We start from the raw sequence: 22506 nt of genomic DNA on the forward strand, positions 1-22506 counted from the left end.
TTTGTCGGGTGTGTATATTTGATATCTGCCTTAATAAATCAATAAGCCCGACTCAAGCAGCCATCGGAATATGAACACTTCCAACCTCAAATGAACAGAACATAGAGAATTTAATCAAAACCTTTTTATTTTGTTATATTTTCACAGAGACGAGTACCATGTGTTACATATTCTCAAACGTAATTGAGTGACTCGTGTAGACGTAACATCAAAAGCTGCAAAGCATGTGAAAAGTAATGCAGAACTAATAAAACCGCACATGTTCATCGATCTTTTTTTAAGAGCCAAACGGTACAGAGACATTCTGATGAAGAATCAAGTACATAAAAATATACATTCCTTCGATTGCTCTCGTTTCACAGAAAATATACCAGACAAAAAAAAAAGGGACCGGATACAAGCAAACTTAAGTTAAAAGAGGATTCACACACTTCAGGAACTCTCCACTGCCGCAAAGACACACAAAATGACACCAAATGAACGTAAAAAAACACCCTGGAAGGCTTTACTACTTTGCTCATTGGTAGCATTTAATATGAATCGTTCATCTCGCAACACAATAAGTAACTGCTAGAAACAAAAGTTATTTACACTAATGGTGCCATGCGTTTAGAAAAATTGATTTTTTTAAAAAAAAGAAAAGAAAACTTTTCAAAGAAGTTGGGACACAGAGAGGTGGGAGGTGTCGAGGGGTTAATTTAAAATGATTATTCTCTTCACTGCAGTCATTCAAACGTGGTTGAATTCCAAAGAATTCAGAAGAAGAACTCAAAACGCGGTGGTAGAATATCAAAAACCCGGGGGGGGGTGCGTTTTCATCAAACACGTCCGGGAGGAACATTCATTGAGTCAACGTCGGTCTGTGTTGGAGACAAACATTCAAATACCTCAATAAACACAACACGTACAACCTGAGCCAGATAAACATTCCCGTCATGCAATTCAGTGGAAGAATCTGAAACATGGCGGATCGTCCACACCCCCGTCTCTCTGTATTTCTTTCTTTTCTTATAGACATTCAGCGTTATTTGAGGCCTCTATTGTACAAGGTAGATTAACTTGAGCTGTCTGAGCGTCACCCCCGACATTCACACACATGCAAGTGACTTCATTCAAAGTGTCCCGCTCTTGCCGAGGAGGTAGCACAGTGAACTGATTGCGCCATCACGTCGTAAAGGACGGCTGAGTCGAAAGTTACACTAATCACTAGTTCGAGCGGCTGCACAGGGGCGACAGAAGCGTCGCTAGATGCCGCACAGCCGTAGTAAAAGCTAGCGTTGATCTTTGGTCTCCCAAATCCAGTTTAGGATTTTAGACACTTAAAAGTCGAGATTGAGTTTTGATTCTAAAAGAAGCCCTGTGTTGATTTGGGTAGAAGACATCATAAATACAGGCTTAGGTAGGTCGCTGCTTTAACGGAACAAGGTACTTATCAACACAAAAAGGGATTTCTTACATTTTCAAAATGGTTGTTAAGTATTTAGAAAGGGGAACGTCTTGTATTTAGTACATTTTTACACATTTTCCCTATTTACGCAGAGCTAATCTTATTGAGTAATACCTTTGACTTAAAGGTGTGGCGAGCATGGCGTAGCCCGGTTTGATCCTCCTCCATAACGGATGAAGCCGCCGCCAGCAGACGGACAGCAAGGACTAACATCCTGCTTTTGGAGCATATCTAAAGCCGACTTTTCGCCGCGTTACGTATCGTTTGATCTAAAAACAGTCAAAATCCAGTTCTTTGTCTTGTTTTCTGCTCTGAATGCTAATGCTAGGCTAACCAACTTAGTTAATAAGTGGTATCGTATCAAACCATTCATCCAACTGTCATCGAAAAGGCAAATAAGCTATGTTTCTAAGTTATGTTTCCGTCCTTTTGGGGGGGGGGGGGAACACATCTTGTTTCAATAAATGCCAAAAATTCAGGCCCACAGACGTTGACGCTGATTCTGATTCGAAAGCCATGAAATGCTCCAAAAACCAAGTGGGCCTCTGAACCCTGTGGTGTTGGTCATCGAACCAAAGTGCTTCGGGAAGGCAAGCGCGGAAATTGTGAGAAGGTGGCCATGGACGCGTCAACGAGAGGAAGCACGGTGGTCAGAGAGGAGAGAGAGAAACAGAGGTAGTGCGTTCCTCTTCACATCCGCCTCCTCCTCCTCCTCTTTCCCCGGAGAGTCCAATCCACCGGTTTCCTTCAACTCAGCTTTCCTCTCCGTCTCACGTCCCCCCCCCGGGACGGATCCGATCACTTCCAAACGTGTGCGGTCATGTGCTCAGAGTTCGGAGCCGCCGAGCCCCCCGCTTGCTGCCCGCCGAATCCCGCCGCGCCGTTGCTGTAGAGGTTGATGCCGGCCACGTGTTGGGTCATCTGAAAGCGCGCAAAACAAAAGTTTTGTCTTGAACAGAACTTTCACTACTCAGATTCATTGTGTCCAAATCACACACACACACACACACACACACACACACACACACGCACGCACACACACACCTGGGTAATGTTCCACTGTAGCTGCTGGGCGTTTTGCGCTCCGTAGCTCTGCTGCTGAGGTAAACCTGCCACCTGCCGCTGCGCCGCCATCCCGCTGTGGCATCGCGGCGGCCCCACGGCGCCGTTCTGCTGCTGTCCCACCGCGCCCTGGGTCACGGCCGCCATGTACGGGGGCGCCGCGACGGCGCTCGGCTGAGCCGTGGCGCCCCGCTGTCCCATCCCGACCGTCTGTTGGACGCGAGTCACGCCGCTCTGTTGCTGCCCCATCATGGCCATCTGGGGCGCCATCGTGGCTCCCGCCATCCCACCGGCCTGGGCTAAACAATGGTACGATCCGTACGGGTGCGTCGGGTACCCCATTTGGTTCATGTACAAGCCTGCCAGGGAAATAGTCATTTTGCCAATTGGTAAGAATGAATGAATGATTTTGATATAGTTGTCCCAATCAATAAAGAATAAGAAAGGCCTGCCTCACCGTGAGTGGGCACACTGCCGGCGTGGACTGAGGGGGTGGAGGCGTACAGGGACAGAATGGAGTCCTTGGACAGCTTCTTGCCCTCCTCTGCTTTGGGTGCCGAACGCAGGAACAGACTGAGGTTGTCAGGCACTGAGGCCGTCACCCTGCTGTGAGGCATGGAGCTGGGAACAGGCTGCAGTAGGGGAATGGGGGGGGGGGTGGGCGGCAGGAGAGAAGGCAGGAGGAGGTGGCTGTCAACAGAGGGGAGGACACAAGTAGGGGGCGACAAAACCGACAACTGTGCTTACATGGACGTATTTAAAAGGAGAGTCAGCTGACTTGGGCGTTGGGCGTGTGTTTAGCGTGTATGTTCACCATCTTTGTTCTGGGTTTTGCAAAACATTGGCCAATTAGCACTTCAAGAAAGTACAACTGAGGTTGATGGGAATGACTTTTTTTGCAGGTTTCCAAAAATGACAAAATTGAAAATTCAACCCAATGATTATTAGTAGTAGGTCAGGTTTTTACAACCCTACATAAAAGAGTCAGAATAATTAATAATAATATTTTTGGAACAATGAATATATGTACAAAACTGTATCTCAGCGTAGTCCAGAATGCGAGACTGACCCACGCCATCTAGCGCGGCTACGGACAAAAACGCAGGCGGCGTGTAGCTCCGGCGGGGCGTTACCGTGGTTTCAACGGAGGAGGCCGAGGAGGCTCCCGGCAGACTGCTGAAGAGATCCAGTGCAGAGTGCGGTGCCAGAGTGGGATTGGACGCCGCCGGGCGCTCGCTGCCGTCTGGGACACATCCTCCACCATTAGACACGGGGGCACTCGGGGCATCTGACGACGCGCAGATGGAAGCGAGGGAGGCTATTCACAATGATTTTGCAGTTCATGTATAAAACCCGTCTATTTCTCTCGCTATTTCTCTCTCTTCCCTCTATGCTGTAAACAGGGGTTAGTGTGCACGTGTGTGTGTGTGTGTGTGTGTGTGTGTGTGTGTGTGTGTGTGTGTGTGTGTGTGTGAGTTGCAGTACCTAATCCAAGCAGGTCTGTAACAGACGGGGGGTCTGTCTTGGGGCTGATGTCTTTTTTCTGTCACAATGGAGAAAGCCAATTCATTAAAAAATAATTAATTGATGTGTGCGTTGACAAATGAGCTTAAATCTAGAATCCTTTAACTCCCGACTCCCCTCGAAAATGTGCTCCCTCCTGTGTTACCTTCTCCTCACGGCCTGTCTCCTCTTTCCTCAGCTCCTATGCTACCTCTCCTAGCTCAATCTGTTGCTCCACCCACTTACTCTGCATCGGAGAATCGGCTCAATGCAAGAAAAGAAAAAAACCCCTCTTTACGGAAGATCGGTTCTCTGTTTAATGCTGTGATTGAGATATTACTCACCAATTTCATTTTCTCAAACACAACTGGTTCCTTGGGTATATTGTCGCAGCTCTTTTCTTTCTGTACAGAGAAAACAGGTCGAATGGCCCTCAGGAATATCATGACATGCAGTAGTTTTTCTGTTTCAGCTGAGGCAAAAGTTTGTATCTGTGTGTGTGTGTGTGTGTGTGTGTGTGTGTGTGGACTGACCCTCAGCATCTGGATGTCGATAACCTTGTCCATGTACTTCTTCTTGTCGTACTTGTCCCTGATGAAGCTCTCGGCGGACTGGTCCGTCTCGGGCCGCTGGAAGCACTCGGGTAGGAACGCCTCGTACAGACGCCTGGCTTTGGCGTTTCCCATCTCCTGCACGCACTGGTGTGACACAACAAACGCCGTTAGGGGTGGAGTTCTCCCAGCGGTGCCAATCCCTTCCGTGGATGCAGAGGGAAGAGAGGAGTCGAGACGCTGACTTGAGGAAAATGATCTCTGACCCAAAAAGACGTCCATACGGATGAGAAAGTCTCTATTTCCACAACTGCATGTGAACACACATTTAAATGTGGAAAGAATGAGATATATTGATACAAGGCTTTATAATCATAATAGTACTGTTGGTTATATTAAAACGGTATTCATGTAACACAACCCTTAATTACCGTGGAGAACAAGAAAGAAACACATTTTGAGTTCAGAGGCAAAGAGAAGTAAACAACATGTTTGATGTTTCGATCGTCTGTTTGTGGTGTGACCTCTGACCTGGACCTGCTCCTGTGTCCACTGGTCCAGGTTGACGGACTTGACCTTGGAGATGTGCACCCCCAGGTTGCGATGGATACCAGCACAGCGGATGCAGACGAAGATGCCCAAGTTCCAGGACGCCCATCTTGGACCTGGCGGAGGGAGCAAGGCAGTGTATAAATGCTGGGGGGGCATTGAGTAACTGGGCTAATAGATACATAGAAGTATAACAGACATGTAGAGAGCATTGGGAGAAGAATGATGAGGAAAAAGCTCTGATTAATTTCAGTCCAATTATAGAGAGACAAGCCTGCAATGAAATTAGGAGTCAGAATTCAGCTGGGGACTCTACTAATCCTGAGGAAGTCATGCGAGGTCCTGACATATAATGGGATCCAATGGGAGAGTTAGCCCACATAACTGAGACTGAGAGGAGAGAGGGGGAGTGGAAAGTAACACACACACACACACACTCTGGATACCTGCAGGGATGATTACTCATGAGCCTGTGTGTGTGTGTGTGTGGGTGCATGTCTTTTCTCAGTGGGCTATTTTGTCCATCTTGCTGCCATATCTACGTCTACGGTTACTTTTTTTTTTTTTTTTTTAGCGCTGAGAACGACTGTCCTCTTCAGGGGATGCAGGCCGCTTCATTGAGAATACTGGTGCTTCGCTGCCCATCTCTTCCAACATCTTCCTCTCTTTTTCGCCCCTCTTCCCGTGACTCCTTGCTTCAAAGGGTCGATGCACCGTGGCCTTCACACCACTAGGTGGGAGAGCGGCTCTGGTTTGGATTCCTCACTGGCCTCTCCTGTCTAACAAAGCCACGGTGCGGTGTGGAGCGAAGGCCATTCTATGCAGATGAAAGGAGGAGGAGAAAACACACAAGACCTTTCCCCCTTAGCAGAGCTGGGGAAACACTGTGTCAGGCAGCAGAGGCAAATATTAGTCCTCCGTATCGGGTGCATCCTGAACTATGAACGCTAAAAAAAAGGGGTCATTCTTCTTGCATCGTTCTAAGGAGACGGAGGGACATCGATGGACGGACACAGTCCTTCACCCCTGCAGGTCCAGGCCGCAGCGATGGCCGTCACGCCGGGCCAATAATAGCAGAATTACTCCGCAAAGCCGGCTTAACTGCTGTAAACATTGGCACCGGACAGGGAGCGAGAGAGAGAGACGTTGTCCATCGGGTAGGACTCCCAATCTGCGGTGGAGTTAGCTTGTCCTTCTCATCTTCATTCTCAGGGCTCCTGTGTGTCCCCGGCTGCCATTACTCATCTCTCCCATTCACCCCCACCCTCCCTGCCCTCCCTCTGTCCGTCCATGTCTCCAGCTCACAGTTCTCTCTCCGTGTCGTTCTCCGCCCTCGCTTGCCGGGGGCCTTGCCCCTAACTGCTGCATTATAAAGTATTGACTTTTTATCTCTCTCCAACCAGGCTGTAGTGGAGTGGCTCTGCGGGTTCGCTTTGGTCCAGACTGAAATAACTCAGCTGATACTGGATTGTCTCTGATGATCCTCTCGCACCAGCACGCCTTTGACATTTCTTTATTTTTTTTGTGTGTGTGTGAAACAGCTCAAAAACTATTTGATGGACTTCCATAACATCTGGCAAAGCTGTTCTTTAGCTTATAGCTTTAGCTTCTTTCCAAAGCGTATTGGTCCATGTGTACAGGGGTCGGATGCTTGCAGGCGCTGGGGTTGGTACAGGAGGCTGAGCCAGAGGAGGAGGAAAAGGGAGGTGAGGGATAGTTATTAAAAGCAAATGCTCCACTTTAGCCTGGTTCCAATCAATGCAGTGCTTTGGTAAGAAGCCGTGTATACGGCACGACCGGCCAGCATAACAATGCACACCTCCAGGTACTTTGAACAGATATAGAAGAGAGCGAGTAGGAGGAAAAGACTTCTAAAAGAGAAAAAGGAGAGCGGGAAACGGCAACATCTACGAATCAGACTCTCAAAGTGTAAGTAGAGCCCGAGCGATGAGTAGACGTCCTAATTCCTTTTAGTAACTAATAAACAAATCCCCAAATTTTCTTTTGAGGTGCAATGAAGGTTTGACTAAATGGAAAAAAATCCCTTTTTTTATAGGGCAAACAACCCAAAAGTAGAGGTTTTGAATGCGAGATGGATGAATCATCCTTGGCAAAAAATGAATGCGGTTGCGGTTGTCCAAATGCAGCTTGAGGCACATCAGGGGAGGAGAAGGCAGAGCTGGGGCCAGAGCCAGAGACGAACAAGAGGAAGATTTTTATATCATCATCCAATAGTCATAACGAACCCACACACCCAATTAACACACTTTCATTGCCCAGTCCCTCACGTTCAACCCCCCCCCACCCCCCCCTAACTTTGATGCTTTCCTGAAAAAGTGTTAAACTCAAAAGGGCTACACTATAGTTTTCCACATAAATGTACACTCACCGGCCACTTTATTAGGTACACCTGTCCAACTGCTTGTTAACACTTAATTTCTAAGCAGCCAATCACATGGCGGCAACTCAGTGGATTTTGGCATGTAGACATTGTCAAGACAATCTCCTGCAGTTCAAACCGAGCATCAGTATGGGGAAGAAAGGTGATTTGAGTGACTTTGAACGTGGCATGATTGTTGGTGCCAGAAGGGCTGGTCTGAGTATTTCAGAAACTGCTAATCTACTGGGATTTTCACGCACAACCATCTCTAGGGTTTACAGAGAATGGTCCGAAAAAGAAAAAACATCCAGTGAGCGGCAGTTCTGTGGGCGGAAATGCCTTGTTGATGCCAGAGGTCAGAGGAGAATGGCCAGACTGGTTCGAGCTGATAGAAGGGCAACAGTGACTCAAATAACCACCCGTTACAACCAAGGTGGGCATAAGAGCATCTCTGAACGCACAGTACGTCGAACTTTGAGGCAGATGGGCTACAGCAGCAGAAGACCACACCGGGTGCCACTCCTTTCAGCTAAGAACAGGAAACTGAGGCTACAATTTGCACAAGCTCATCGAAATTGGACAATAGAAGATTGGAAAAACGTCGCCTGGTCTGATGAGTCTTGATTTCTGCTGCGACATTCGGATGGTAGGGTCAGAATTTGGCGTCTACAACATGAAAGCATGGATCCATCCTGCCTTGTATCAACGGTTCAGGCTGGTGGTGGTGGTGTCATGGTGTGGGGAATATTTTCTTGGCACTCTTTGGGCCCCTTGGTACCAATTGAGCATCGTTGCAACGCCACAGCCTACCTGAGTATTGTTGCTGACCATGTCCATCCCTTTATGACCACAATGTACCCAACTTCTGATGGCTACTTTCAGCAGGATAAAGCGCCATGTCATAAAGCTGGAATCATCTCAGACTGGTTTCTTGAACATGACAATGAGTTCGCTGTACTCAAATGGCCTCCACAATCACCAGATCTCAATCCAATAGAGCATCTTTGGGATGTGGTGGAACGGGAGATTCGCATCATGGATGTGCAGCCGACAAATCTGCGGCAACTGTGTGATGCCATCATGTCAATATGGACCAAACTCCCTGAGGAATGCTTCCAGCACCTTGTTGAATCTATGCCACGAAGAATTGAGGCAGTTCTGAAGGCAAAAGGGGGTCCAACCCGTTACTAGCATGGGGTACCTAATAAAGTGGCCGGTGAGTGTATATTCACTCACAAGTGACACGCACACGCACACACACACAAACCGTATGTCTCATTAGCCTGTATCCCCCCCCCCCCCCACAATCGTGTACATCTCATGTATGGACACACTTGTCTCAGCCTGGAGCCCCTCAGCATCTGAACCAATCCCCCCTCCCCCCGGTGACCCAGTCCCCGTCTGAGCCAAGCAGACGGACCCGTATTGATAATTTACTAATGAGCACCCACCGTTTGTGTTGCTGTGCGAGTGTCACCGCAGGTGAGTTGAGGCGTAGATTTGACGGTTACACGTCAAAAGATGAGTAACGCACTCTAAAACGCATTTCTGGATGCTTTCTTTCATCCTATTGCTGGCAGGATTGTTTGCGCTCTCTGTGGTTCACATGCCTATTATTTGTGTAATGTTTGAGGACAATCATCATTCACCAGATGGTCGCATTTCTTTGGAAGCTGTTCCTTGTATTTTTGCCCATTTCCAGGACAGTGATGAAGCAATTTCACCTGCGCAAAAAAACGCTTAATGTTTGATCCTTTTTCACTTTCAAGCACATACCGATCTACAGGATGTGGTTTCTGTGTGGTTTTTTTAATGAATTTGTAACTTTGTTTGAACATCGACATCTAATGACGACAAAATGAAGACCATAATCAGGTCCTACTATGTATCCCTGTCTTAAAATCCAGCTTCGAGACCTTCTCTGTGGCGTCACCACCCTGTTTCAAAGGACGTCCCTGCCGGTGTCTGATTGGCTGAGCTGAGAGGGCGTAAGGGGACGGGGGCTTGGTGGCGGTGATGGGAAAAGGCATGTACTCAGGCGATGTCTCCACGGCAACCCGTGTGTACGCAAACAGAAGTACAACAGTGACAATAAAGGAGGGCAGCTTTTACGCAAACACACACACACACACACACGTACTTGTGCAGCCTCTTGAGACGGAAGCCAGAGCCAGGAGTGTTGACTACGTTATGCACCTGTATCACCTTCTCTCACTCTCTCACAAAACAGAAGCGGTAAGTCAGTTTTGTAGAGATGAAAGATTTAGACAGGAAGTCGCAAAAAGTAGAGAGAGACTATTAGATCGGTGCGGCGTCTGTGCAGTAAGCACACTGTTGAAGAGGAGGACCTAATAGCATCGTTAATGTGTAGGAAAGGAGGACCTAATAGCATGGTTAATGTGTAGGAAAGCATGACCTAATAGCATCGTTAATGTGTGTTTGTGTGTTGATGTAAACCTGCACTTGGCTCCACAAGTCTCACCACTTCCTGTGCAATCCCCCGGAGGGGGAAGAGGGTGATAAATGTGCAGCAATCTACTGTATGTCAAGGCAAACAAGATTAGACCCGAACCTCATCACGGGCCATATGGTGAAAAGCCTGACTTGAGACGGAGGTGGGGGGGGGGGGGGGGCACATATACAGTTTCAAACACTTTGATGGTGGATTTAGGAAAGGGTGCTAATCAGGTAGGAGGCCAGTATACTCCAGTATCATAAAGAAAAAATAAAAATTGGGAAATGAGAGTGATGTGTAACCTTTCCTTCAGCGTGGTGGTTTAAATGCCGACTCAGCAGATGGAAATCACACTTTAAATTATAGTTAGAGACCATTGAATGATCCAAAGAAAAGTCGATTTTCCTCGGATTAAAGCTAGAGCTTCGGCGCCACTGGTGTCGGTGTGTGTGTGTGTGTGTGTCTGTGTGCTTGCTTGCTATTTTCTCCCTTTAACCCATAATCTCATCTGCAGTCTAATTAGAGCAGTCTGTTGCACGGTGAACGAGCGCCAATCCATTACAGACAAACATCAAGCAGAATGCGAGAGAGAGAAAGACTGTGGTTGGGAGGAGATATGGGGCAGATAGCAAATCAAAGACAACAACAATAGAACCGAAAGGAGCCAAAATCCGTGTCTCTCCACCTCATTTGGACAAGAATAGTCCGCCACTTCACCAACGCACAAACACATCATTCATGTAATCGGTGTATTGTGACGGCCTTCAGATAAGCTCCACGAGTCTGATCACAGGGGGCTTTTTTTCAAAAAGGACTTCCGACTTCTGAACAGTCACGACGCCCCACACTGCCGTCTCAACAAAGCCCCCCCCTCCACCCCCCCGAAAGAGATCGAGAGTTCAAGGAGTATGAAGAACAAGCACACACTGCACGCTTGTCTTTATCCCAAACGCTGTAAATGTCTCCCCCCCCCCTGTAATGAGGCCGCCTGGCACACACACACCCAGGGAGAGAAGCTTCCCAGGCGTATTGATTTTTAACTCTGGTTTCTCTGCTGTTGCCCCCCCCCCCTCCCCTCCCCTTTTAGTCCCTCAAAGAAGCAAACCCAGATCTGAACCTGCACTGCAGAATACAGCTCGATCCCCTTTGAATACGCCGAGCTGCTTACTATGTCATTCATAAAGTTTTCAGGAGGAATCCCAAGGGCGTCTCCCCCCCCCCCCCTCCCGCCCCCCTCCCCCCCCCCTTTGGCAGTGATGCATCCAGGGCCTTGACTGGAGGATTAATGACCGAGGTGGGCGAAGTGGAAGCCGCCTGGTCGTGTATATTTACATTCACGGATCCTTTTTGTTGGTGCAGTCTCCGGACTGGAGGAGAGCGCACAGCGGGTTAAACTAAAGGCTGGTGGCACATAGTCCACATGAGGGGCCTCGTGGGATCTGCAGACGGAGGAGTGACTGTCTGTCTGGGGTGAAAATGAGTCCTAGGATACAGGGAAGCACCGGGGGATGTTACAGTGCATGCCGATAATTCCAATTTTTAAAATTTGAATGTAATTAGCGCCCTTTTGTAAAGGCTTCCCCGTCTGCACTCAAGCAGACTGCGGGAACAAACTGTTCAGGGTGACTCAAAGTCACTCCTGATGCGCCTGATGCGCCTGTCTTCATGTCTGCGGTGTCCATTCTTGGCGGTAAAGGGAGCCTCGGGTCATTTGGGTCCCAACTGTCACACGTTACATCTTATTTACTCATTCATCATGTAATAAAGTTGTCCTGGACCTGGATGATGTAGCAGCATGCGCGTCTGTCACCGTAGTACAACGTCATTGGTCGAGGAAATAGTGAATGCAGCGCCGCATTATCTGGCGCGTGTAGTAGATAGGGCAGGATGGCCGACTCGCGGACTGACCCCGGATCAGCAGAGGCGACGAGAGGCATTGATGGCGACCTACCTTTGGACTCGCAATCAGCGCAGTATTTGTTCTCCTCCAGCGCCAGCAAAGAGGTGAGGACAGCCTGGTACCTGTCCACGTCCTTCACGGATTTGCCCGGCATCATCGCACTGGTCCACCTCCCGCCGGCTAGACGCCCCCCCCCCCCCTCAACCCCTCTCCTCCCTCCCCTAACCCCCCCCCCCCCCCTCCCCCGCGGAGCTGGTAACCGGCTTTTTGTCAATTAGACGTTTATTTGACCAAATAAAAGCGGCGTTTGCAGAGCCGATAGCTCCCCGGTCGCTCCTCTTCCTTTGCCGCGGCAGGGCGAGTTAGTTTCACCGGGATGGGGGTGATTGTCTCTCGGCCGACCAGCATGCGCGGCTATATGCAGAAAAACTGGCAGCAATCAGGGACGTCACGTGGAGCAAAGCGCTGTGAATGCAGAGCCGAAATGAATCGACGCGAAGGCGCATCTGTAACCCATCAATGAGCTGTAGTGACTCCTCTCTCTCTCTCCCTCCCTTCCTCTCTCTCTCCCTCTCTCTCTCTCTCTCTCCCTCCCTTCCTCTCTCTCTCCCTCCCTCTCTCTCTCTCTCTCTCTCTCCCACTCTCACCCACATTCTATGATACATTTCTAATCGAAATAAAGCTGTTTTGTGAATAGTCATATATGTTTCATTTTCTTTATAAACCTTTTGAAACCTGAGCCATATTTCTAAAATAATGTAAAGATAAAGAAATGGCAAGTTGTTGGTTTATCTTAATGTGAAAATATCACGTGTGCTGCCACCTAGTGGTCAACCATGAGACGGTGTTCGGCTCCAGGACGAAAGGCGGCGATAACACGACCTCCCGACAGGGAAATAGCCGAGGAAATGTTGGTGTGACAGCTGATAGAAGAGAACACCAAAGCTGGTAAAGTTACCTTAGAAAAACCGGAAATGATTTTGAATTTGTCTTCAAAATAAAGTATGTAACGCTTTTCTCCTGGAACAAAGGATCCCTATATTAAAGTAAATAATGAAAACAACATTGAATTGGATTTAATACATGTTATATTTACTCAAATAAGTGTTCCTAAATCATATATGCTCTGTGTGTCTATAGTTACTAATTAAAACATTTAGAGTATGACCGGAAGTTTAGTATTTAATGTGACGAGCTTGACGTTTGTGGAAGTTTGTGACTACACTGGTGATTACGGAAACAACTGCCGAGCCAGAATCAAATAAATAAAGGATTAATATCGAGTCTAAAGCCTCTAACACTGTCCACAATGTCCAGGCAATCCAACCGAACAACAGACAGCAAAAAGATGGTAGGCGACTCCCGTGGAATTAAAAGCAAGCAGACCTAGCTAGCTTAGCTAGCCGACAAGCTAACATGACACCTGGCTACGCGGTAACTCTGCGAGCTGAATTGATAGTCTTCAGTCATGTATATGTGTTTGACAGGTGTGACAAGAGACTTGCAAACTGTATATACATTTAAATCAGTTTACTATTTAAGTATCAAAGTCATAGTTGAATAGCACTGGCTTCGACGGAATGTGTAACGTTATTTCCTCGTAGCACACACGCTAAATAGTTAGCCAACGCAGCGTTAGCTGAACCATGGTCCCCTCCTAGCCCAAAGATGATAACCTTGCAGAGGAAGTCCCATAGTGTGCAGTAATAACAAATACACACCTTATAATGCAGATCATTTTACTGTCGGGTCAGTTTGTGTTGGGACTGTTAAAGGGTGGAGGGGATGCATTACAGTTTCATCGTTAAAGCTGCACTGAACACTAAAAGTAGTCCAGCTGTATGAGAATTGAAAATGTTTATATAGAGTGTGTTTATTATTACAATGTTTTTCGTTGATTAATGTTGGACTTTATTTCAGCACCAGGAACTGTCCATAGCACGATCTGTTCATCTTCATGCTGCAGAGAAACCTAGAAGGAGGCTATGATGTTATGATATATAATGGTTAAGATAGATTTGTCTTAGGACTCTTTCTGCCCGATTAGATCATTCTGTTTGTCACCTTACTGTAGATGTACATGTGAATTATTGGTCTTTGGTCTTTTGCAGGACTAGCCAGGTAGTTTTCCTGCATGTGTGTTTCATTTCATTTTGAGCATGAATCATTCCCAGCATCACTAACATGTGAACTTTTGTTTTCTCTGCTGTAGAACTCTGAACTGTTCACGCTGACTTACGGGGCCCTGGTCACCCAGCTCTGTAAAGACTACGAGAATGACGAGGAGGTCAATAAACAACTGGACAAGATGTAAGATGTATCACATTGACCAGATCGTTACTGAATATGTTCACACCCAACTACAGTGATCAAGCAAGACTGCCGATCTGGAAGTAGACAAATTTCTCGTATCATTTCTTTTCATATCGTTCAATTTTCCTCTCAAAGCAATGCATGGATCCTTAATTCACCACCACATATCGTTTTTATCCCATGTTTTTTAATTCCATATATTAATATTAGCCAAAAAAAACAACCTTTAAAAGTGCAACAAATGAATTATTGACTGCATATGAAAATATCATTTCATGTGTTGAAATTATATTAAAGCCATCCAAGTATTGTATAGTTGAGATATTTACTAAAATATTATAGATACAGTGGCTTGCAAAAGGACTAACTGGCTTTTGGCAATTTTATTATTTTGTTGATTTGCAACCTGGAATTCAAAAAGTACTCTTTATTTATTCAAAATTGGTGAATTACCTAGATCAAGTCCACCTGTGTCACTTGATATGGCCCTGTAGTAGTAGATTTAAAATGTAGCCCCTATTTCTTAGGGTGGCCAGGAATTACACAGTGTACTATTTTAATATCATATCAATAGTACTAATGTAACATATTTGGCGTTTAACTAGTAGTATTAGCTCGATAGCATTTAAACATATAGGAGTTATTTCGCTATAACGTGTTGAAGTTTATTATTTGAGAAAACCAACGCAAGATACGTCTTCTTTTAAAAACTGCTTTGGCACATTCCTTTCTGCTCTATGCATAATATACTGCAGCCAGACACAAACTACAGCAGAGAGATGACATAATCCTGTTTTATTTCTCACACTTCTGTGTCTCTTCCACCCTCCTGGAACAGGGTGTTCCAAAAAAAAGAGAACTCTGATGTGTTTTTATGGAGGAGAAAAAAAATCTCTGGAAGGCAACGTTGAATACTGTTCTCCCACAATAATAGGATTAAGAAATAATGAGTTTATAACTCAAAAATTCAAAACATCCTGTTCCACTCATGGGACTTGGGTTGTGAAGCAACCGTAAGCTCTCTCAAGGCGAATATCACGATGAGCCTGGTCTTGCCTGGCCTTAGAAGGCAACCTTAGTCCGAGCCAGACCCTGTTGGGATCAGGAAGAATAAGCTGGTTTGAGATTCTGAAGGATAAGTCCACTTGGCACCAATATCATTATTATTAGAATTAGAAGTGTATGACACCAATATTACTCTTTACAGCACACTGCAGTTTTTCCCTCCCTTGTGAGGAAAAACAACTTAATGTCCCTTTCTCCATCTTCTCTCTCTCTGTCTCCTTCTCTTTCCCAGGGGCTATAACATTGGCGTGCGCCTGATTGAGGATTTCCTGGCACGCTCCAGCATCGGCAGGTGTCAGGATTTCCGAGAAACGGCAGATGTCATTGCTAAGGTAATTGGACTTTTCCGGGCCAATCAGAGCGTGACCGTGGATGTCTCCCAAAGACCGACCGAGGGAGGGAGTGAGGAGGGGAGGAAGGACGGATGACGGACAAATAAAGATCAAAGAGAGTGATGTTTGGAAAGAAGAAGGCTCAGGAGGAGGAGGGGGAGGGGGGGGACTCAGTCTGCATCCTCCAAAGGTTGAGACCAAGATTGCACTCCTTTGCGTTCCCTGATAGTAACGTTGATCTTTAGAAGGCAAGGGTTCGATCACGTTTTGTATGGAATGTAATGTGATCCCATCAGAGAAGTGATGCACACACTGAACCCCCCCCCCCCACACCCCTCTCTGCTGCTGATCGGATTTCTCATGTGATACGTTGTACTTACATTTTCCTCGCTGTTCATCTCAATCATATCTTTTATTTTTTTTATACTAAATCATACTTGCCCAGTGAACCGGCTCTTGGTCACAAGGGAGGGGTGGGGGGGGGGGGGCTTGGCGTCTTTAGAAGGTGCTTTGATAACCTGATATGGGATATCATGACATCAGTGAAATGTATCTGTTTTTGGTTCAACGTTTCTTTTCAACACCATGACACCATTTCCTCAGAAGGCAGAACTTAATGCCACCACTGAATTTCTGGTTCAATTAACTAAACCTTTTCCTAAATACTTATTATGTGAAGGCTGCTGCGCTTCAGTGTCGGACCGTTGTACGAATGGAAAAAAAAAAAAAAAAATCTGCCAGTGAATATTTGTATGAGTGCAACTTTAGCTTGAGCGAATGCTGATTAGTGCATTAATGCTGACACATAAAAGGGAAGGCGGTGAATAGGAATTTCTGCCAAACTAATCAAATCAAACATCACTGCTTTCAGTCGAGTAACCCGTTTCACCCTCTCCACCAACCGTGCTGTGGTGGTTTTTAGGTTGCATTTAAGATGTACCTGGGAATCACCCCCAGTGTGACAAACTGGAGCCCAGCGGGAGACGAATTCTCCCTCATCCTGGAGAACAACCCGCTGGTGGACTTCGTGGAGCTGCCGGACAACCACAGCACGCTGGTCTACTCCAGCCTGCTGTGTGGCGTCCTCAGAGGAGCCCTGGAGATGGTAAGGTCCATCTGTTTTTTTTTTCACAATAAAGGTAAATTCACACGGCGATCGCATGACAGCGTAGTCCAGGGAAACCAGTTAGCACACCCAAATGTAAGCGCTTTTTGTATCTTATTCAGGTCCAGATGGCCGTGGATGTGAGATTCGCTCAGGACACTCTGAGAGGGGACAGCGTGACAGAAATACGCATGAAGTTTATCAAGAGGATTGAAGAGAATCTCCCAGCGGGAGACGAGTGATGGAAAAGAAAAGGGTCCCTCACACGATTTCTTGAATATTTATGGGGGACTGAGTCACATGGAGAACGCCGTCAGAGGAGGAATGAACTCGGAATCAAAACGTAGAGGTGTATCTCAGCAACAAAACTCCTGGCACTGACCTGTGGCCTGTTAGAGGATGCTAGAAGATGTGTGAGCCTACATGACATGTTCCTGCTGAGAAGAAGAGAGAGCCTCTGACCATTTGTTTCGCAAACAACCCGTGTTGAGAGACACTTTTTCATTTGTTGTCTAAATATCTGCCCTGTTAAAAGAATTATGTCTTTTCATTCGGCCGTGTATAGACCTTTTTTTTTTCTTCTTTCTTCTTCTTCATTGTGCACGTCTAGAAGGCCTTTTTATGTCTTATGTTTTCCTTTTTTTTTCTTTTTTTTAAAGAAATCACTCTTTATCTCTGCCAATTATATGGCATGTTAATTTATGTTGGTAGAAATGTCAAATAAAAGTGACATTTAATACGATACATTTTTTGGGGTTTGTGTAGGGAGTGGAAAGCCAACCAGTAGCGCGCGCGCGCGCACACACACACACACACACACACACACACGGTGTCCTCTGTGCCACCTTGTCCTTTTGGATCCAGTGTACTTTGGTAGGGTTTTTCCTTTTAGAGTACTGCAGTCACTCTGCAAAGGCGAACAATAACAGACTTAATGCTTCTCTTATGTTTGTTCAGGGGACATGGAAGTGATCTGTGTGTGTGTGTGTGTGTGTGGGGGGGGGGGGCTTCTGGTTGTCACACCTGTGAATGGCTTTACATCGCTCTGAAGTAGCAAACAGGACTGCCTGTTCAGACCGAACTGCACACCTCGTCAATAACTCAAAACACAGGCGGCCATTCACACACACACACACACACACGCACATACATACGCGCACACGTCCAAAAATCATTCCTAGTCTGGCTCTAGAGGAAAATTTCTGGTCCAGATACTATGAGAACATCAGCTACGTTTTTCTTTTTTGTTTCTGCAGTGGAAGAATTACATCAGTACCAAAATCGCAAGTCCACTAAAAGCAGGGAACGTACATGAAGACATTGTCAGATCTGGGATCTGGGATTTTGTTTTGGAGAAATCTGTCCGCTATTAGCTGCTGGAAACCTTGGGGCTCATCCCGTCACATTCTGCAGCTGTCGTTATGGATCCACCTCCTGCGCTTTCAAGTCAAATTCTCTAAAGAGCCACCAGAGGCTGCTGTGTGCTTGGCGTTTCCCAGTCCCAGTATGAGGCTGCAGTGGGTATTGTGGGAGACCAACGCCCCCCCCTCTTTTTTTCACGTGGGAGTAAAAGCTAGAGCTCCCGGAAAACATAAATGAAAGGTTCGCTTCACGTTATCAATACGGAAAGAGCTGAAAAGGTTCAGCCAAGTGTCCCGATACCAGTATATGGACTCTAGTTTGGGAAGCCCAGTGGGCCCTTAGCCGAGCTCTCTATAACACGTCACGTGCACATATCGATGCACCCTGCAGGCCCGTGCGGCGTGTGGATGTTGGCGAGAAAGAGGGCAGGAAAGCGTTCGCTCAATGCAAATGACTTTGTCGGAATTAGAGCCGTGCAGCTACCCTCGGGGGGGGGGGGTGGACGGACAGCTGCGTTTTCTGTGCTTTAGTGAAGAAAAAAAAAACGTATCGCTCTCCCACATGCCGGCAGGTATTTGACTTCACAAACACACGTTCGGATTCATAGGTGTTAATGCGCACTGGAAGGAGCTTTTCCAAACACCCAGTAAGGCGCCTTTTGATTTGATTGCTTTCACAGGGAAGGGGGGTGATGATTAAACAACAACAACTAACGTCCCGTTATGACTTCACTTATGACTTCAACCTGTTCCATCTGCGATTCCCTTTGCGTGACTGCAGGTGCTGTTTGCCGAATGAAAACACAAGAGGAAAAGTTGTTGTTGTTGATGCAGTTAAAACTCCCTCTTAGTCCTAAAGGAATTGCTTCGAAGATGCTATTTTTATCTGTTGTTGTCTCGCCTCCTCCTCCTCCTCCTCCTCTCTCTCTCTCTGCCGCATAGATGTGACCCACTCGTGCACTCTAGGAAGAAGGACAACTCACATCTCGGACCGTTTATCTCCGTTGTTTCCCATCAGCACACGCACATCAGTTTATTTTTTTTGTATTTTGTTTTTATTTTTATCATCTAAAAAAAAATGCTGCCTATATTTTAAAGAAAAGTTTACAAGGCCAGACCTGAAAAACAAGTAGCAATGTTACGGGCCCGAGACAACGTGCACCGATCTGCTGTAAGCCAGCTGAACGTTTCCATGTGTCCTTCATGGGAAACAAATGTTGAAAGGCACGCTGTGACAGTAAAGCCCAGCGCGCAGCCCGGTATTGACCCGGGCTTATTGAATACCGCATCCCTTTCTTCTACCTCCACTTCATCCATTGCCATCCACCGTTCCTTCGTTGTTTTCCCCACTTTATTTTGTCCGTCATTGTTTCAATTATCTTCTCCCCCCCCCTTTTTTTTTTTTTTTCGTCTCAAATGTTTCGCCGATGTCCTCGAGGAAAGCCAGCCGGGCCCAGATCAAAGAGAGGACCGTGCCGTCTCAGGTGAGGAAGGCGCTGACCGGAGTGTGTGTGTGTGTTCTTGTGTATTCGCTCGGTGGGAAAAAAAAAACGCCACAGGATGGACGGCGCTCCTTTTAAGTGTGTTTAAAGACAGCCTGAAGGAGGTTCCCATGAAGCGGGAGGGGGGGGGGGGTCGTTGCAGCGTAATTCACACGCTCTGCACCCGTCTGCTGAAACATACTGGGTTGTTTGTGATAAAAGGGAGATTGTAGGTTGTTTGGGATTCATGTGCATTAACACCTCAGGAGAATGCGGGTCTGATTTGGCCGTCAGTTACACTATGAACTCAAACTGCAATCTGCTACAGCATCTGTAGGCCATTCTAGAATATGAATCATCACCCTCTTGACAAACTGTTGAGCACTTCCTATAAATCTGATAACTCATGCACCGCTCGGCCATTTAGCGCCGACACGCCATCCACCAGAATGTGAGACATGTTTAGGACTCGATAAGTCATCGGGGAGTGTTGGCATGAACGGCCGAACAAGTGAAACAAAGCCCCTCAGAGCTCAAAATGAAAAGCGCCAATCGGATCCAGCTGACCCGTTCAATAGACCCCCCCCCCCCCCCCCCCCCCGGATCCCCGCCGTCACAAAGCGCTTCTTGTCATCGAAAGAAGGCCTCTCGGCGAGTCGACGATCCAAAGCGGGGTCACTTGTGGGTCTCGCGAGTGACCTGGCTGGCTCCACCAGGGTTTCAGCCGGAGTCCTGGACGACGCCGAGCCAGTTAATGCATTGTTTTGAGTTTCCTCTCCTTCCCTTTCTTCCTGGCTTTTTGGATGGGAGCTGCTAAGCTGCCCTCACTCTGCTTCCAATTTCCTCCCGCTCTTTTGTTCTTCCTATTTTCTCCAAGATGTGACGAAGAGGAGTTTTTTTTTTTTTTTTTAGATGTTCCCGATGACACAGGCTTTACCCTTTGCAGATCCTCTTTATCTTTGAACCCGATTATTTTCCCCCGCAATCCCTTCTTCCTTTTTTGTCCTGACCCGGCAAACGCTCGGACTACAATTTATGTGACGGCGGCAGGACTTTCCAGCTTGGAAAGGCTTCACTTGAAGATGGAGCAGGGAGAGTGATTGGGTGGGAAAAAGGAAAAAGAAAGTGTCATGTAATGTTACACTGGCTCGCCCTGAGGGCAGGCGGCAACTCACTTCAAACGTCCTTATCCCGGGGGCCTTTTATTCCAAATGCACATGTGTAAGCATACGCTTATATCAGTCTCCCAGGCCACGAACAAATACATTGATTCCCATTGAGAAGCAGGAATGTGAAAGTGCTGGTTTGCCCTGGAATTAAAATCAAACCAAGCCTCCCTCCCCATAGCACAGGGCTGCCTGGAGGCTGCACACCAGCTGCACTGGACGGGATATCAGCGCTCGCTATCACTGCCAAGCATGAACCACTGAGCCACGCGCGCGGGCAGGTGGGGGGGGGGCACCTCGGGGTCACAGAGCCGCCGAGCGCGTAGTGCTCCTGATGAGGCATGCGTCCCGAGCAGGTCATCCGTCTCGACTTTTAACGCGCGATGTCCGAAGCGAATACCGAGACGTAAATCTAGACACCGGCTTTCTTCCTCAGCAGCTCGTTTGTTATCCGCCCACTTAAGGCACCTTTCGCACTAGTCCATGTGATTGTAAGGAGTCTGGATCTCCTATTATGGAGGCCAGACGTTTAGGTCGGGGGGGAGCACCGTTCCATTTCAAAACACCTCCAGCTGTCAAACTGGGAAATACTTTTATTTCATTTACATTTAGATGTTGTTTCAATTCGTGCAGTTTTGGTCGTGTTTCCAAATGTGTGCTTTCGCTCGACCGTGAATGTCAACGTCGCGCCGATCCATTTGTGTCAGAACACTTTGGGAGAGAGCTCCACTGCTACTGTGGCTAATACAAATAGTGAATTTGTCCTTATGTCAATAATGAAAAGGCCAGACAAGTGTTCGCACTGTTGCTTTGATGTTTATTTTATCGGGTATAGTCTTTCTCCATCCCCAATATCGCTGGAATCTGCGGTAGTAGCTTTGTCCAACTGTAAAGCCTTCAAAGGCTTTCTATTGTGGCCAAGCTCATGACCCCCCCCGTTCAACCGCTGGGCAGTGATACAAAGCCTCTGGGCGAAAGGGAGATTGATGTATTGGCCTCTACACATTGGACGGGCCAATGAGCACAGAGCAAACCTCTCCACTGATCCGTGGTGCCCATTTACAGCGGGAGAGATCTTCTTGAACGTTTTACTACTTCGCCATGAAAGTCCTGATCTGCCGAGTGTACGTTTTTCAAAGACGTTACGTGCGTGGATGTACTCTGGATGCATAATAGAAGCGTATTCTCAAATGGCAATTGTCCGTGCCAAACATGTGGAGCTGAATGTTAAACTCTTGCCTTTCCCATTTCCTCGCTCATGTCATTCAGTAATGTGAGCACCGAGCCAAACGTTCGTCTTGATGTATATGTATTTTTTTTTTTTTACAGCGTTTTGAATGTGCAATGTTTGTGCCTGCATGCATACGCATTGCAGAGGCCTTTCCCGCATGTGAACACGTGTGTGCATCTGCGCAACCTCTGCACCTCCCTGAGGGATTTTGTTACTCATTCAATTTAGAGGCGTTGAAAGCGCTCTCCGCGGGCCTCATAACGCACAAACCTTTTTTCCAATAAGCCGGGCCAGGTTGTGCTCGGATCTACTGTAAATCTGACCGGGGCTGAACACCCACAGGGTCCGGCTCCGAAGGGACAGAGAACCGAGAGGAGGAGGAGGAGGAGGAGGAGGAGCCGTCAAAAGCTTTGCAGGCTGTTGTCGGATGCTTCCCGCGCCTCTCATGCAGCGGGGGGGACGACGCTTGGCAATCCCACTGCCGGCATCCAGATCAGTCGGCCAGTTATAGAACAGTCGGATGGTTTCATGCAGGGAATAATTAAAGATTGGGATCTCTGGGGTCATGTTGCAGCCACACACACACACACACACACACACACGCA

General features: G+C 47.2%; 2 protein-coding genes across 2 annotated transcripts; one reads left to right on the forward strand and one right to left on the reverse strand.

Annotated features, from left to right (window-relative positions):
• Positions 1-73: 73 nt before the first annotated feature.
• On the reverse strand, positions 74-12037 carry smap2 (small ArfGAP2). Its single transcript, XM_037474473.2, has 9 exons — positions 11899-12037; positions 5095-5228; positions 4546-4710; positions 4357-4416; positions 3995-4052; positions 3643-3797; positions 2967-3141; positions 2492-2868; positions 74-2368 (listed from the first exon to the last, which is right to left on the reverse strand). The coding sequence occupies exons 1-9, from the start codon at positions 12002-12004 to the stop codon at positions 2246-2248; spliced, it is 1353 nt and encodes a 450-aa protein (XP_037330370.2). The 5' UTR covers positions 12005-12037; the 3' UTR covers positions 74-2245.
• A 996-nt stretch (positions 12038-13033) lies between these two features.
• trappc3 (trafficking protein particle complex subunit 3) lies at positions 13034-17357 on the forward strand. The gene is made up of 5 exons (XM_037474530.2): positions 13034-13198; positions 14060-14157; positions 15458-15557; positions 16480-16662; positions 16785-17357. Exons 1-5 carry the CDS (start codon positions 13157-13159, stop codon positions 16902-16904), a joined length of 543 nt encoding a protein of 180 aa, XP_037330427.1. The 5' UTR covers positions 13034-13156; the 3' UTR covers positions 16905-17357.
• The last annotated feature ends 5149 nt before the right edge of the window (positions 17358-22506 follow it).

The sequence above is a fragment of the Pungitius pungitius genome, chromosome 17 (genome assembly GCF_949316345.1).
Source record: "Pungitius pungitius chromosome 17, fPunPun2.1, whole genome shotgun sequence".
Lineage (NCBI taxonomy): Eukaryota > Metazoa > Chordata > Actinopteri > Perciformes > Gasterosteidae > Pungitius > Pungitius pungitius.